At 38.2% G+C, this 15,373-nt stretch overlaps 1 protein-coding gene across 3 annotated transcripts in view; it reads left to right on the top strand.

The window, feature by feature from the left end:
* HMMR (hyaluronan mediated motility receptor) overlaps positions 1-10,462 on the top strand; it is a 30,003-nt gene extending 19,541 nt beyond the window's left edge. For all 3 annotated transcript variants that reach the window (XM_032627003.1, XM_032627004.1, XM_032627005.1), the window contains 6 exons: positions 3,706-3,852; positions 4,099-4,251; positions 4,338-4,437; positions 5,774-5,950; positions 8,669-8,831; positions 9,608-10,462. In XM_032627003.1, coding sequence (XP_032482894.1) covers positions 3,706-3,852; positions 4,099-4,251; positions 4,338-4,437; positions 5,774-5,950; positions 8,669-8,831; positions 9,608-9,627 — 760 coding nt within the window. In that variant the 3' untranslated portion in view covers positions 9,628-10,462. The remainder of the gene's footprint in view (positions 1-3,705; positions 3,853-4,098; positions 4,252-4,337; positions 4,438-5,773; positions 5,951-8,668; positions 8,832-9,607) is intronic.
* The last annotated feature ends 4,911 nt before the right edge of the window (positions 10,463-15,373 follow it).

Here is a 15,373-nt window from a genome sequence, read left to right as displayed (position 1 = left end):
CCACTTCTTCACTTCCTATTTTTCTCACTTGTTATTTTCCTTTTTTTAAAGTTTATTTTGGAGGGGACTACAAGTTGCAACAAATACCGATACATCACACAGTCTCACACCAGAGTATATTAATGTTAACATTTTTACTTATTGTATATACTTTATATAATTTGGGGGTAAGGGTTCTTCTTTTATCTATTTTAGTAAGTTCAATAAATAGAAAAGATATACAATGTATACATAAATTATAAAGCATAAAGGTAAAATTAACATGCATGAGCTCATAGAAGACAACCTACAGGCTAAAAGATTTTCAACCGCTTGATATATATATGAGTTCTTCCACTATCCCATCTTCATGCCTTCATGCTTTCCTCTGACAGATAACACCATCTCAGAGTCTACATTGATTATTTCCTTGCTTTTTTTCCTGTGTATAATTTTATAGCATGTATATCCATATGAATAATATATTATCTAATTTTGTTTTTTCCTGAACTTCACCAAAAATGTCATGTAGTGTATGCCATATCCTGGGATTTGCCTTTTCACTCTGCGTTATGTATGTTTCTAGGATTGAATCACAGTGTTGCCAGTGTTCATTCATGGTCACTGTTATAGAATATTTGGTTTTATCAATCTACCACTATTTTTCCATTCTCAGTTTGGGCTTTTGGGTTGTTTCCCATTTCTTTCATTTTTTTAATAGTTCTCTATGAATATTCTTGTGGTCTCCTAGTATACACGTGTAAGAATTTATCTATAGTAATATTTAAGTGAATGTTCAACCTTAAAATTTAATGCCCAATCACTTTACAAGGTGGGTGTGAAAATCTACACTCCCACTAGTGATGTGTGAGTTCTCAATGATCTATCTCCCCTCCAAAACTTGTCAGACTTCATAAATTTTGCCAGTGTAATAAGTGTAAAAGAGCTTTTTCTTATGGATGATTTATCTTTCCTTTTCTGTAACAGGCTTGTATGTGACTTTTTTTCATTTCTCTCTCATTTCATTTCTTTTATTCGTTGATTTGTAGTTTTTATCAGTGATATGGGTTGCAAATATCTTCTCGCAAAGTGTGGCTTGTCTTTTCATTTTCTTTATGGTTTCTTCTTTTTTTTCTTTAAAGCTTGTGTGTCACTACCTCTTTTTTTTATTAATTTTTATTTTTGGGGGGTAACATTTATATACAATATTGTATATGTTGTAGGTGTACAGTATCTTTTTCTGTTATACATATATATATTCATCTTTGGATTCTCTTCCCACATAGGTTATTACAGAGTGTTGATAGACCTCCTTGGTATACATCGGTCCTTGCTGATTATCTATTTTTTTTCTTTATTTTTTTGGCTGCATCGGGTCTTAGGTGCAGCACGCAGGATCTTCATTGGGGCATGTGGGATCTTTCATTGCGGCATGCGGTCTCTTGCAGCGCTTGGGCTTCTCTCTAGTTTAGTGTGCAGGTTTTCTCTCTCTAGTTGTGGTGCCCGGGCTACAGGGTGGATGGGCTCTATAGTTGTGGCGCGCGGGCTCCAGAGTGCGTGGGCTCTGTAGTTTACGGCACATGGGCTCTCTTGTTGAGGCATGCGACCTCAATAGTTGTGGCACTCGGGCTTAGTTGCCCCGCAGCATGTGGGATCTTAGTTCCCTGACCAGGGATCGAACCCGAGGCCCCTGCATTGGAAGGTGGATTCTTTACCACTGGACCATCAGGGAAGTGCCTATGGTTTCTTCTGATGAATAGAAATTCTTGATTTTAATGTGCTTAAGTTTATAAATTTTTATTGAACACTTTCACATCCAAAACTTCTTTCTATCCCAAGAACATAAAGATATTCACCTATTTTTTTTCTAAAAGTTCCAAAGTATCACTTTTCATTTTTCCACCTAGAACTGACTTCTGTATGTGTAGTGATAAAGGGATAAAACTTACTTTTGTTTTCCCATATGGATAATCAATTGCCTAGTACCCATTCATTGACTAGTACCTTCTTTCCCCTGTGATCTGTTCCTACATCTGATATATTATGACATACATATATATATACACACACACACACATAATGTATGTGAGTATATATATTTTAATTATAATTTACGCATGTCAACATGAATATGAATTATATAAATTAAATATATATATAATTTTTAGTGCTATTCTCAACCCTGAAAAGCGATTTCCCTTCTTGCTATTTTAAAAAGTACTGCCTTAAGAAGTTTTCAACTATTCTATGATGTCACTCACCATCAGTATGCTAGTAACATTAAAATTTATTTCTTCCAACCAGACCTATCCTTTCAGCTTCCTACCCATGTATCCAGCTTCCTACTTGACTTCTGCAAGTAGGTGTCTCACTATCGTCTAACATTAACCTGACCAAAACAGCTCTTGATCTCCTTTCTACCTCTTTCTCCCTCTAGTTTCTCATTCTTGTTGAGCCCAGTCAGTGATATCTCCATCTTCTGAGCTTCTCGTTCCATAAATCTTAGAGTCATCTTGATCATTTTCTCTCCCCTTCTCCCAACATCCAATCTATTTCTTGAATTTTTCAATTCTGCCTCCAAAAGAGAGCTCATATCTTACCATTGCCAACTCCTTGGTTCAAGATTCTTTTACCACTCACCTGGGCTGAAAAATAATTGCCTTCTAGTTAATCCTCCAGTTTAGCATTCCTGCCCCTTCCCCAGTCAGTTCTCCACGTATCTCTAGAATAATCTACACACTTACTTAGAGACCTTTGAAGTCTCTCCTTTATCCCTCAGGTAATCCCACTCACTGTGCCCCACCAGTGATGACTGGCCTCATGCCTCTTGCTTCTGCCCCTGCCTCTCTTGTTCATTAGACTCCAGTCCCAGCTCTTTATGGACTGTGTTCTACCTGTCTCTGAGCACATATGCATCTTTTCCCTCTGAAATACTTGTCCCCAACTGGCTAGCTAAATCCTTCCTATCCATCATGTCTCAGCTTAACTGTAAATTCCTCAGAAAGGCCTCTTCCATTTCTATCAGCTAATCAGCTAAGGTGTTCTGTAGTTTTCCTTCAAAACATTTACTACAAATTTAATTATATATATTTATTTTTCCTTTTTTTTTTTTTTTTTGCAAAGACCTGTGGGGGCATTTTTTTCCCTCTCTTACCCACAGGATGATAAAGTGTGTGACAATAGGTGGAAGGATGTGTGGGCTTTTTGTTTGGGGATAATTTCGATGTTTGGTAGTTGATTTCTTTGCATCTCTAGGCCTAGTTTCCGCACATAGTAGGCACTTGACTCTTTAAATGAACAGCATGTGTCATATAAGTTCATATAAGTACTGACTTCAAAACATTGAATTCTTACCTATGCAAATGCAAAAATAGATAAGATTTTATTTGTTTTACCTAAAAGCAGCAGTCACCAACCTTTTTGGCACCAGGGACTGGTTTCATGGAAGACAGTTTTTCCATGGGGTTGGGACTGGGAGGGGCGGGGCTGTGGTTCAGGCAGTAATGCCAGTGATGGGGAGTGGCAGATGAAGCTTCACTAGCTCGCCCTGCAGCTCACCTCCTGCTGTGCGGCCCTGTTCCTAACAGGCTGCAGACCGCTACCAGTCCACGGGCCAGGGGTTGGGGACCCCTGCCTAGAAGTGCATAAAATATAAGCTAATCAGCTATAGGTTTGTCGTGCATACAGCAGTCAGAAAAATCCTTTAACCTTTTTCTTTTTTATAAGCTATAAAGCATCAGCCGCAAGTGAGATAGAAGATCTTAAGGTGGAGAACATGTCACTTCACGAAAAAGTGGCCAAGGCTGAGAAAAGTGCAGAGGATGTTCAGCATGAGATATTGGCAACTGAGAATGCAAATCAAGAATATGCAAGGTATTGGGGAAAAATAAAATCTGGCGGCACCTGTGACCTGAGAACCATTAAGACAATTTAATGTTGTTGAAAGCCAGCTACTAAGTGAGGCAGGAAACTGTAGTCCCATGGCTTGCTTTGTGTGATCTTCAATTGCAAATTAAGAATTTACACAGTTAAAAAAGTACAATTCTTGATAGTTGCTTGAGTTAAAGAAACTAAAATGGCTGTAAATTGTTTAGTGGACTCTTCTCTCTCAAACCCAAGGATGCTTCTAGATCTGCAGACCAAATCAGCACTTAAAGAAGCAGAAGTTAAAGAAATCACAGTTTCTTTTCTTAAAAAAATAACTGATTTGCAGAACCAACTCAAGCAACAAGGCGAAGACTTTAAGAAACAACTGGAAAAGGGAGAAGCAAGGTAATTTATGTTTAGAACCGAAATGCCATGTGTCTCAGTTATTTTTTCTAGTATACTATGGTTTAAAATTTAATTTTCCCTTACAGAAAAGCTGGAAAAGAAAAATCAACGGCAGAATTAACTGAGGAAATGAATAAGTGGCGTCTCCTCTATGAAGAATTATATAATAAAACAAAACCATTTCAGGTCTGTCAATTAGGACTTAGCTTACTTGTATTTAAGAATTCATGTTGTTCCCTGTCAGTCATGAAAGTGACATGATTTCTTCTGAAAGATCATTTTGCTGTGCATTTACAGTAACAATTTAACTTCCTATTTTAAAAAGCCTATAAATTTTATTCCATTATTATGCATACTTTTTTTTTTTTTGGCTGCCTTGGGTCTTCGTTGCTGCGTGTGCGCTTTCTCTAGTTATGGTGAGCGGGGGCTACTCTTCATTGCAGTATGCATGCTTCTCATTGTGGTGGCTTCTCTTGTTGCGGACCACAGGCTCTAGGTGAGTGGGCTTCAGTAGTTGCAGCATGCGAGCTCAGTAGTTGTGGCATGCAGGCCCTAGAGCACACAGACTTCAGTAGTTGTGGCATGTGGGCTCAGTAGTTGTGGCACACGGGCTTAGTTGTTTCACAGCATGTGGGATCTTCCCGGACCAGGGCCCGAACCCACGTCCCCTGCATTGGCGGTGGATTCTTAACCACTGCGCCACCAGGGAAGTCCCTATGCATACATTTTTTTAATGTAATCTTTATAGGCTTAAGAAATTACCTTTTAAGGACTTCCCTGGTGGCGCAGTGGCTAAGAATCCACCGCCAATGCAGGGGACGTGGGTTCGGGCCCTGGTCCGGGAAGATCCCACATGCTGTGGAACAACTAAGCCCGTGTGCCACAACTACTGAGCCCACGCACCTACAGCCCATGCTTCTCAACAAGAGAAACCACCACAAAGAAGAGCAGCCCCTGCTCGCCGCAACTAGAGAAAGCCCGTGTGTAGCAACGAAGACCCAAGGCAGCCAAAACTAAAACTAAAAATTTTTAAATTACCTTTTAATAAGCTTCTTAAAGTTAATAGCTTAGAAGGCTCTGCTGATGTGAACTTTTGATCATTAAGCTATGTAAATTTGTGACACTTAACTTTGTTATGATTTTTCTCAGTGTTTCTCTAATACGCTGATCGTAAAAGGATAAATGCTAATTTTGGTAGTTAAATAGAGTCAGAAGACAGTATGAGTTATGATGGGGTGATGTGGCTGATACAGATTAGGCTGGCTAGCAGGGCTTCTTTCCTCATTTCTTTCCCTCTGTTTTAATAATGATCTTTGAAATGAAAAACAACTTTTTTTAAAAAGAATCAATTTAAAAAAAAAAAGGTCAATTTATGGAGAACCTTAAGAGTAAGTCAGCATAATCTTTTTTTTGTCTTTTGCCTTTTTATTTTCTTTCACTTTAGTTGTACTTATAGTTTATATGAGTCAAGTAAGATTTAGCAGTTTTAAATCTTAACTTTATAAAAAAATATATTTTTCAGCTACAACTGGATGCATTTGAAGCAGAGAAACAGGCGTTGTTGAATGAACATGGTGCAGCTCAGGAGCAGCTGAATAAACTAAGAGATTCGTATGCTAAATTATTGGGTCATCAGAATCTAAAGCAAAAAATCAAGCATGTTGTGAAATTGAAAGATGAAAATAGCCAACTCAAATCGGTTTGTAAAATCACATTTAGTTCTGTTGATATTGATATTGGGGTGGGGTGGGTTTTATTTTATTAAGGTAGTGCTGACCTCATAAAATGAGCTGGGAAGTGTTTCATCCTTTCCGGTTTTTTGGAATAGTTTGTGAATAACTGGTATTAATTCTTTATTGAATGTGTAGTAGAATTCAGTGGTAAAGTCCTCTGGACCTGGGCTTTTCTTTGTGGGTGGTTTTTGATTGCTAGTTTAATCTATTTGCTTATTAGAGGTCTATCAGATTGACTATTTCTTTTTGAGACAGTTTCAGGAGTTTGTGGATTTCTTGGAACTTGTTCACTTCATTTTAGTTATTTGATTTGCTGGTATACAATTGTTCATAATATTCCCTTACAATCCTTTTTATTTTAGTAATATCAGTAGTAATGTCCCCTCTTTCATTTCTGATTCTAGCAATTTGAGTATACTCCCTTTTTTTAGTTCCTTTACTTCTGCGAACATGTTTATAATGGCTTTAAAATCTTTTTTGGATAAATTCAATATCTGATTACTCTCTTGGACAGTTTTTGTTGCCTGATTTTTCCCAGTATATAGGTCATGCTTTCCTGTTTGCATACTTCGTAATTTTTTGTTGGAAAATGGATGTTTTAGATAAGATGCGGTAGCACCTCTGGGTACTGCTATCCCTTTCCAGGTGTGTTGTTATTTCTTATTTAGTGAAGTCTATTCCTCCTCCCCAGCCCCAGTAGTTTGTGCCTCTGATGTTGCTACTGAGGAAGGTTCAGTTTGGGGTGTGCCCACAGTCACCCTGAGATGACTTTGGTTTTGGTAAGGCTGTCTTCCTCTCTCCCCAAACACTCATAGCTGCTGGCTTATCCCTCTGTTATTTTCAACAATGCCCTGGGGCATAATAAGTTGCTGTACAGACTAATCCAATCTAATTCTGGCCCTTTTGTTGGAATTGTGTCTTAGGTCAGTACTCCAGGAGGGCTCCTCCCTCTTGTCTCATTCAGCAGTTCTCCTCTACAAAGCAGACAGCCTACCATTTAGCCTACATTTTTTTTTTTTTTTTTTTTTTTTTTTTTTGCGGTACACAGGCCTCTCACTGTTGTGGCCTCTCCTGTTGCGGAGCACAGGCTCCGGACGCACAGGCTCAGCAGCCATGGCTCACGGGCCCAGCCGCTCTGCAGCATGTGGAATCTTCCCGGACCAGGGCACGAACCTGTGTCCCCTGCATCAGCAGGTGGATTCTCAACCACTGCGCCACTAGGGAAGTCCTAGCCTACATTTTGAATCACTTTCCAATTCCCTTGCACTACAAACTCTACTATTTTTTTTTTGTTGTTGTTGTTGTTTGTTTTTGGCTGCATTGGGTCTTCATTGCTGTGCACGGGCTTTCTCTAGTTGTGGCGAACAGGGGCTACTCGTTGTTGCAGTTCATGGGCTTCTTATTGTGGTGGCTTCTCTTGTTGCAGAGCACAGGCTCTAGACACATGGACTTCAGTAGTTGTGGCACACGGGCTCAGTAGTTGTGGCTCACAGGCTCTAGAGCGCAGGCTCAGTAGTTGTGGCACACAGGCTTAGTTGCTCTGCGGCATGTGGGATCTTCCCGGACCAGAACTCGAACCCGTGTCCCTGCATTGACAGGTGGATTCTTAACCACTGCGCCACCAGGGAAGTCCCTCTACTGTTCTTGAGAGCACCCTTCAGCTTGAACTTCTCTAAGCTCTGTTGCAAGTGAAGTCAGTTCCTTTGGGAATAAATTAGGAGCTCTGTGTTTTATAGCCTGCTTCTCCCACCAGGCAAAATTTCTGAGCCCAGGCTTCAGAGCTGGATTTGTGGACAATGGCAAGCTTTTCTCTGAATGACACCTCTGTCCCAGTAGCTAGATGCTCAGTAGACTTGTGGGGAGAGAGAGATGGAGAGCACCCTGAGGTTCTCTCACCTTGCCTCTCTTGGTTTGAAACCATTGTCTCATGAGCCAGGGAAAGGGTGATCAGGGTCTCAGTATTTTCAGCACTCTGCACCTGAGATAAGGCCTCCATTCCTTGAAAGAAAAGACCCTCCACCTCTCAACAACATTTGCTGTGGTTCAGAGTAACAGGTAGCTGGGGGGCAAGATGAGAGATGCTGATGTCCTGCTCCTCCTGGCAGGAAAAGCCTCTGACTGGGAGCTAGGGAAAGAGGGAGCCCTGTGCACTTGGCTGCAAGGGTCTGATGTATAAAGTCTTTGCTTCGCTAAGCAGGGATTGGAGAGAAAGGAAACAGGACTGGTTCAAACACAATAGGCCGCTGCCTCTTTTAACCACCTTTTTGTGGATCTGCTTGAATAAATATTTCTTCACTTGCTGTTTTACCTTAAGACCATTTTCAGAGGCTTTAAGTGGTTGCCTTTTTATAATTTTTTATATCACTAGGGAACAGGTCGACAGAGCTTCTCATGCTATCATGCTTGTAGTGGATCTCATCTCAGCATTTAATTTGGTGTTGAACTTTTATCAGAAACATAGCTTTGTACCTGTAGAGGGACAAGAAGATTTAAATGACTTGTCGTCTTTGTCGCAGCTCTTCAAAGTCGTTTTGTAATTTATAGTCTGAAAGCCTATATCTAGTAGGCTTTTGCCATTAAGTTTCGAAAAATGAACAACTTTGGAATTGTCGGTAACATTGGTAATGCATTTCACCAACATGATCTTCAATAATTATTTATTGACTGTATTTTTTCTTATATAGGAGGTGTCAAAACTCCGCGCTCAACTTGCTAAAAGAAAACAACATGAAACAAAACTTCAGGAGGAATTGAATAAAGTTCTGGGTATCAAACACTTTGATCCTTCAAAGTCTTTTCTTCATGAAAGTAAAGAAAATTTTGTTCTCAAAACCCCGCTAAAAGAAGGTAGGAAATGAATAAATGTCCATAAGTCTCATCTTCCTTTGGATTTCCTTTCACAGCATTGAGCAAGTTATCCATCTTTGTGAAAATTTGTTAACGGTTTCTGATATAAAAGAAATTCTTACTGAGATTTTTTGTATAAAATGCCTTTTCTTTCCTGCTTCCATACTCTCTATTCTCCATTTGTTCAAATCCCATCTGTCCTTCAAGCCCAGCTCAAGTTATATCTTCCTTGAAACCTCTTCTGACTTTTTTGCTCCTACCCACCCCCTACCAGAGTTAATCCCTCTATCATACCCTTGGCATTTTTTTTTTTTTTTGCGGTCCGCGGGCCTCTCACTGTTGTGGCCTCTCCCACTGCGGAGCACAGGCTCCGGACGCGCAGGCTCAGCGGCCATGGCTCACGAGCCCAACCACTCCACGGCATGTGGGATCCTCTCGGACCGGGGCATGAACCCGTGTCCCCTGCATTGGCAGGCGGACTCCCAACCACTGCGCCACCATGGAAGCCCCCCTTGGCATTTTTAACCTAAATGTCCAATTTGTAATTTTGAAGTAGATTTTCCTTCTTTCTTGACTACAAATCTCTGTATCTTTGACAATAAACTGAAATTGGCTGAAATAGTGAATGAAGAAATAGAAATAAAATTATGCTAAAGAGCACACGCATTGCTTCATCTGCCTTAGAGAAGATAGAAGGTGCCTGTTTTTAGTTCATAGTGACTGATGAATTCATTTTAATTTAGAAAACTAACACTACTGTTTAATACTCCTTTCAGGCAATACAAACTGCTCCTGAGATCTTAATGGAGTTTCAAGAATCATGCAAGTAAACATCTGAAAAGCCTGTTGAAGATTATTTCATTCTTATTATTTTTATTGTTATTATTGCTACTTTTGTTATTATTTTTTGTAATGAATATTTTTAAATCTCCTATTTAATATTAACTTCCTCTCCTTACATATGTGAAAGGAAGTTCAGAACTTTTACATTTACTAAATGTCTCTGACATTTTAGTTTCTATTGTCATTACTTCTTCCTTGATGCTTACCCTTATTACCTCATTCTAAACCTTCTGACAGGCTTTCCAGCTTTGCAGCTCATCCCATCAAGTCAATATTCTTTTAAAAATGCTGACTCTCATACTATTATTTCTGTATTCTGAAACCTTAGGTGGTTTCAAGACTCTAATCCCCAGGTTTTTTAGTTTGATATTGGAAGTCTTGTCTAATCTGAACCTTAAGGGCTAAAATACCTTGGCTTGGGCTTGCCTCTATTTTGATTCTCCTAATAGTGTTCGTTCTGTCCTACCCATCATCCATTTATCCAGTTCAAGTAAGAAATAAAGGTATGCTTAATTCTATAGCAACCTCTTTATCTCTTACCAAAGTCACTGAGTTGATTAATAATTTATGGATTCCTAGACCCCACCCCAGTCCTCCTAAATTAAAATCTGGGATTTGGTCTGAAAATCTGCATTTTTAACAAACTGCGGTTAATTCTTAGAAACTCTGCTCATAACCTCTTTAGAGAATTTGTCTTATGCTACTTGGCATCTGCCTGATTCCTGGGTGTTTGATTTATATTTAAGTAATATGAAATAAAATCACACATTAAGTCATTGACCCAATTATACAACTTGTATTATATGAAGTTACGTTAATCCTTCTATTTAAGCTGTGTTTATTGTCTCTGCCCTCCCCTCCCCAACTTGTCTCCAGAATCACTAATGGTAATATACTACTTAGAAAGTGGTCATTCTCCATCTAAAATATCTGATTAACACAGTTGGTATGATATTATAGTCCATCTTTTTTGTAATGTTTCCCCATTGATGGACCAACAGAGACTATTACAGTAAGAATAACTTCATAATAAATTATTTTATTAGATATTAATACATACTTAAGTTCAGAGGAAATGTAGAAATTAGAAAAATTGTCTAATAAAATGAAAAAGTTCGGGGCTTCCCTGGTGGCGCAGTGGTTGAGAGTCCACCTGCCGATGCAGGGGACACGGGTTCGTGCCCCGGTCCGGGAAGATTCCACATGCCGCAGAGCGGCTGGGCCCGTGAGCCATGGCCACTGAGCCTGTGCGTCCGGATCCTGTGCTCCGCAACGGGAGAGGCCACAACAGTGAGAGGCCCGTGTACCGCAAAAAAAAAAAAAAGAAATATTTCAAGACTTCTGCTTTTAGCCAAGATGGAGTAACAGTGATCAGATTTATTGCTCCTCCTCCTACCCTACACACACACACACACACACACACACACACACACACACACACCTAAAACTATCCAAAATATACAAAAGAATGATTTTCAAGATGCTAGATATGAGATAAGAAACACAACAATCCCTTAGAGTTTAGGAAAATCAAGGTGAACCCTACAGTTGCTCGCTGTTTATAGCCTTGAGAGAGTTTCCAAACTATGATGCAGGGAAGGGGAACCCAGGCAGAGCCCACCGAACTAACTGAGTTGAAAAGACAGAACTGAGACCTGGGGAGATGAGAAAGAGGCTAGAGATTGCAGGACATAGTACTAGAAAGGAGAAAATTGCAGGGAGAGAGAATTCTGGAGATACACAAAGGGTCCCTCAAGTAATCACCTGAATACTGACTAGTCGTATATATAAGGAAACTACCTGAAGCCTAGGGAAGAGCCACCCTCCAAAATTAAAAGTAACAGTGCTCAAAGTTCACACAGGCTAGAAAATACTGCCTGTTCCCACAAGCCAAACTGGAAAACCTCATGATTAATAGGGCATTGAGTAGGGTATACAGAAGTGTTCAGTACTGGGGAATAATTAGTACTAAAATGAGCACTGCTCTAGTCCCACCTAACAAATCTTAAAAGGAAGAACCAAAAGGATCAGACTCTAAGAAACTTAATTATTACATCCCAGAACAAAGCTCAAGAAAAGTTATAGGCTTATAAAAATATCAAGCACTCAAAAAAGTAAATTTTAAAGTAACATCTAATTAAAACAAGATTCTAAAAATGAACAGAACACCAAGGTGCTCTGGGACAACTTCAAGCAGCCTAATATATATGTAATCAGAGTTCCCAGAAGATAGAAGGAGGGGACAGAAAAATCATTTGAAGAAATACTGGTGGAAACATTTCCAAATATGATGAAAACTAGAAATCTAGGAACAGTAAATATGAAACATCACAAATTGCTGAAAAGCAATGATAAAGAAAAACTCAACCTAAAACTATCTCAACAAAAATAGTTCTCAGAAGCAAAGATGAAAACTTACTTTCAGACATAAAAAACTTTTTTCTTATTAGTGTCTTTAAAATATAATTGACTGTTTAAACAAAAAGAATAGCAATGTGGTCTGTAGTTTATACATACTTAAAATTAGAATATGACAGCAATAGCTCAAGGCCCTGGAGGGGAGAATGCAAGTATATGATTGTAAGTTCCTTATACTATATGTAAAGTGGTATAATGTTACTTGAAGACAGACTGGTAACTTAACAATGTGTACTGTAAACCCTAACACAATCACTAAAATAAAACACTTGTAGCCAATAAACCAACAAAGAAGATAAAACGGAATCATAAAAAAAAGTTCAATTAATTCACAAAAAGGCAGAAAAAGAGGAAAAGGAAAACAGAACAGAGGGGTCAAAAAGAAATCAAATAGCAGTATGATGAATTTAAACTTAACCATATCAATAGTCACATTAAATGTAAATGGTCTGTATACCTCAATTAAAATGCAGAAATGATCAAATTAGATTAAAAAGCAAGACTTGACTATATGCTGCCAACAAAAATATACTTCAAATATAATGACAAAAACAGGTGAAAAGTACAAGGGTGTTAAAAGGTACACCATGCTGAAGGGAGAGGAAGACCTGGGCCCTCCTTCCTCCCACAAACACACTGATTCAACAGCAATACAGACAAATTCCATTTGGAAATGGGGAAAGAATAGTCTCTCCAACAAATAGTGTTGGGAAAACTGGATATCCAAATGCGAAAGAAGGAAATTGGAACCTTATCTTACACTACACAAAAGTCAACTCAAAAAGGATTAAAGGCTTAAACGTAAGACCTTAAACTAAAACTACTGTAACAAAACATGGAAAAGACTTAATGACATTGGTCTTGGCAACAATTTCTTGGTTATGATACCAAAAGGTCAGTCAAGCAAAGCAAAAATGGACAAGTGGGACTAGATGCAACTAAAAACTTTCTGCATGACAAAAGAAGCAAAGTAAATGTTGGCAAGGGTGTAGAAAAAATAGAACTCTTATGCACTGTTGGTGGAAATTTAATATGGTGTGACGCTATGGAAAATAAGATGGAGCTTTCTCAAAAAATTAAAAATAGAACTACCATATGATCCAGCAATCCCACTTATGGGTATTTATCCTAAATAATTGAAATCGGGATTTCAAAGAGTTATTTACACTTCCACATTCATTGCATTGTTATTCACAATAGCCAAGATGTGGGAATGGATAAGGAGAATGTGATACATACCTGCAATGGAATATTATTCATCCTTTAAAAAGAAGGAAATCCTGCCATGTGCAAGAAATGGATGAATCTTGAGGACATTATGCCAAGTAAACTAAATTAATCACCAAAGGACAAAAACTGCATGATTCCACTTAAATGAGGTATCTAAAATAGAATCATAGAAGCAGAGAATACAATGGTGGTTGCCAGGGCCTGGGTGGCAGGGGAAATGGGGAGTTGCTAATCAACAGGCATAAAATCTCAGTTATGCAAGGTAAGTTCTAGAGATCTGCTCTACAACATCATGCCTATAATTAAAATACTGTATTTTACACTTAAAATTTTCCTAGAGGGTAGATCTGTTAAATATTCTTACCACACACAAAAAAAAAAGGATATGCCATGATAATGTTAACCAATTGAAAACAAAAACTAAAGTAGCTGTATTAATATCAGACAAAATAGATTTCAGAGCAAAGAATATTACTGGGAATATAAAGAAGTTCATTTCATAATGATAAATGAGTCAGTTCATCAGGAGGCCAAAACCTAAACATTTATGTACCCAGTCATGGTCTCAAAATACATGAATCAAAAATTGCTAGATTTGGGCTTCCCTGATTGCACGGTGGTTAAGAATCTGCCTGCCAATGCAGGGGACATGGATTTGAGCCCTGGTCTGCGAAGATCCCACATGCCACGGAGCAACTAAGCCTGTGTGCCACAACTACTGAGCCCGCACGCCTAGAGCCCATGCTCCGCAACAAGAGAAGCCACCGCAATGAGAAGCCCGCGCACCGCAGAGAAGAGCAGCCCCTGCTCGCCACAACTAGAGAAAGCCCTTACGCAGCAACAAAGATCCAACACAGCCAAAAATAAATACATATTTTTTTTAATTGATAGATTTACAAGGAGAAATAGAAAAATCTGTAATTATAGTCAGAGATATCAATAGCCTCCCTCATTAAATTGTAGAACAAATAAATAGAAAATGAGAAAGAACATAGAAGATTTAAAAAATACTGTGAACCAACTTGATCAAATTGACATTTATAGACATCACCTAACACCAGCAGAATACTTTTTAAGTGAGCACACAAAATTTACCAAGATTGGTTATACACTGGACCATGAAAACAATCTCAATAAATTTAAATGGATTCCAGTCAAACCAAGTATGTTCTCTGTCCACAATAGAATTGAATTAGAAATCAATTGCAAAAATCTCTGGAAAACCCATAAATGGTTGGAAATCAATTATCACACTTTTAAGTGAGCCACTGGTCAAAGAATAAATCAAAAGAGAAATTAGAAACTATTTTGAACAGAATGAAAGTGAAGACACAACATATCAAAACGTGAAATGCTGCTAAAGCAGATTTAGCACAAAATTACTTCACTGATGGCCTATATTTCAAAAAAAAGAAAGGTTTCAAATCAATGACCTCAGCTTTTACCTTAGAAATAAGAAAGAAAAGAGCAACTTAAATCCAAAGTAAGTAGAGGAAAAGGAATAATAAAGGTCAGAGCAGAAATCAGTAAACAAGAAAATGAAAAAACAATAGAGAAAAATCAATGAAAATAATTCATTGAGAAAAGCCAATAAAATTGATAAACATCTAGCTAGACTGATAGAGAATATAAAAATACATAAACTAGCAATATCAGGAATAAGAAAGGTGACATTATTTTGTGTGTGATGGATATATTCACTATCTTGATTATGGTGACAACTTTATGGGTATGTATATCAAACATACCAAATTGTTCAAATTGTACACTTTAAATACATACAGTTTATTATGTCAGTTATACTTCAGTAAAGCTAGCTCTTAAAGAGTAGTTCATTCTGAAACTAAAGTTTTAGTATTGCGATTATTCTTGTCTTTTGGGCTACTGGTTTTAAATGGCTTTATTTCTGAAGAGCTTTTTGGGGTCTTTGGGGATTTTTTTTTTAGATTTTTTATTGACCTAAGACCTGTTCATTTGTGTGTGTGTGTGTGTGTGTTTAATTCTTTTTTTTAACATCTTTATTGGAGTATAATTGCTTTACAATGTTGTGT

The sequence above is a fragment of the Phocoena sinus genome, chromosome 3 (assembly GCF_008692025.1).
Source record: "Phocoena sinus isolate mPhoSin1 chromosome 3, mPhoSin1.pri, whole genome shotgun sequence".
Taxonomy (NCBI): Eukaryota; Metazoa; Chordata; class Mammalia; order Artiodactyla; family Phocoenidae; genus Phocoena; species Phocoena sinus.
This window is presented reverse-complemented; position numbering and strand designations above follow the sequence as displayed.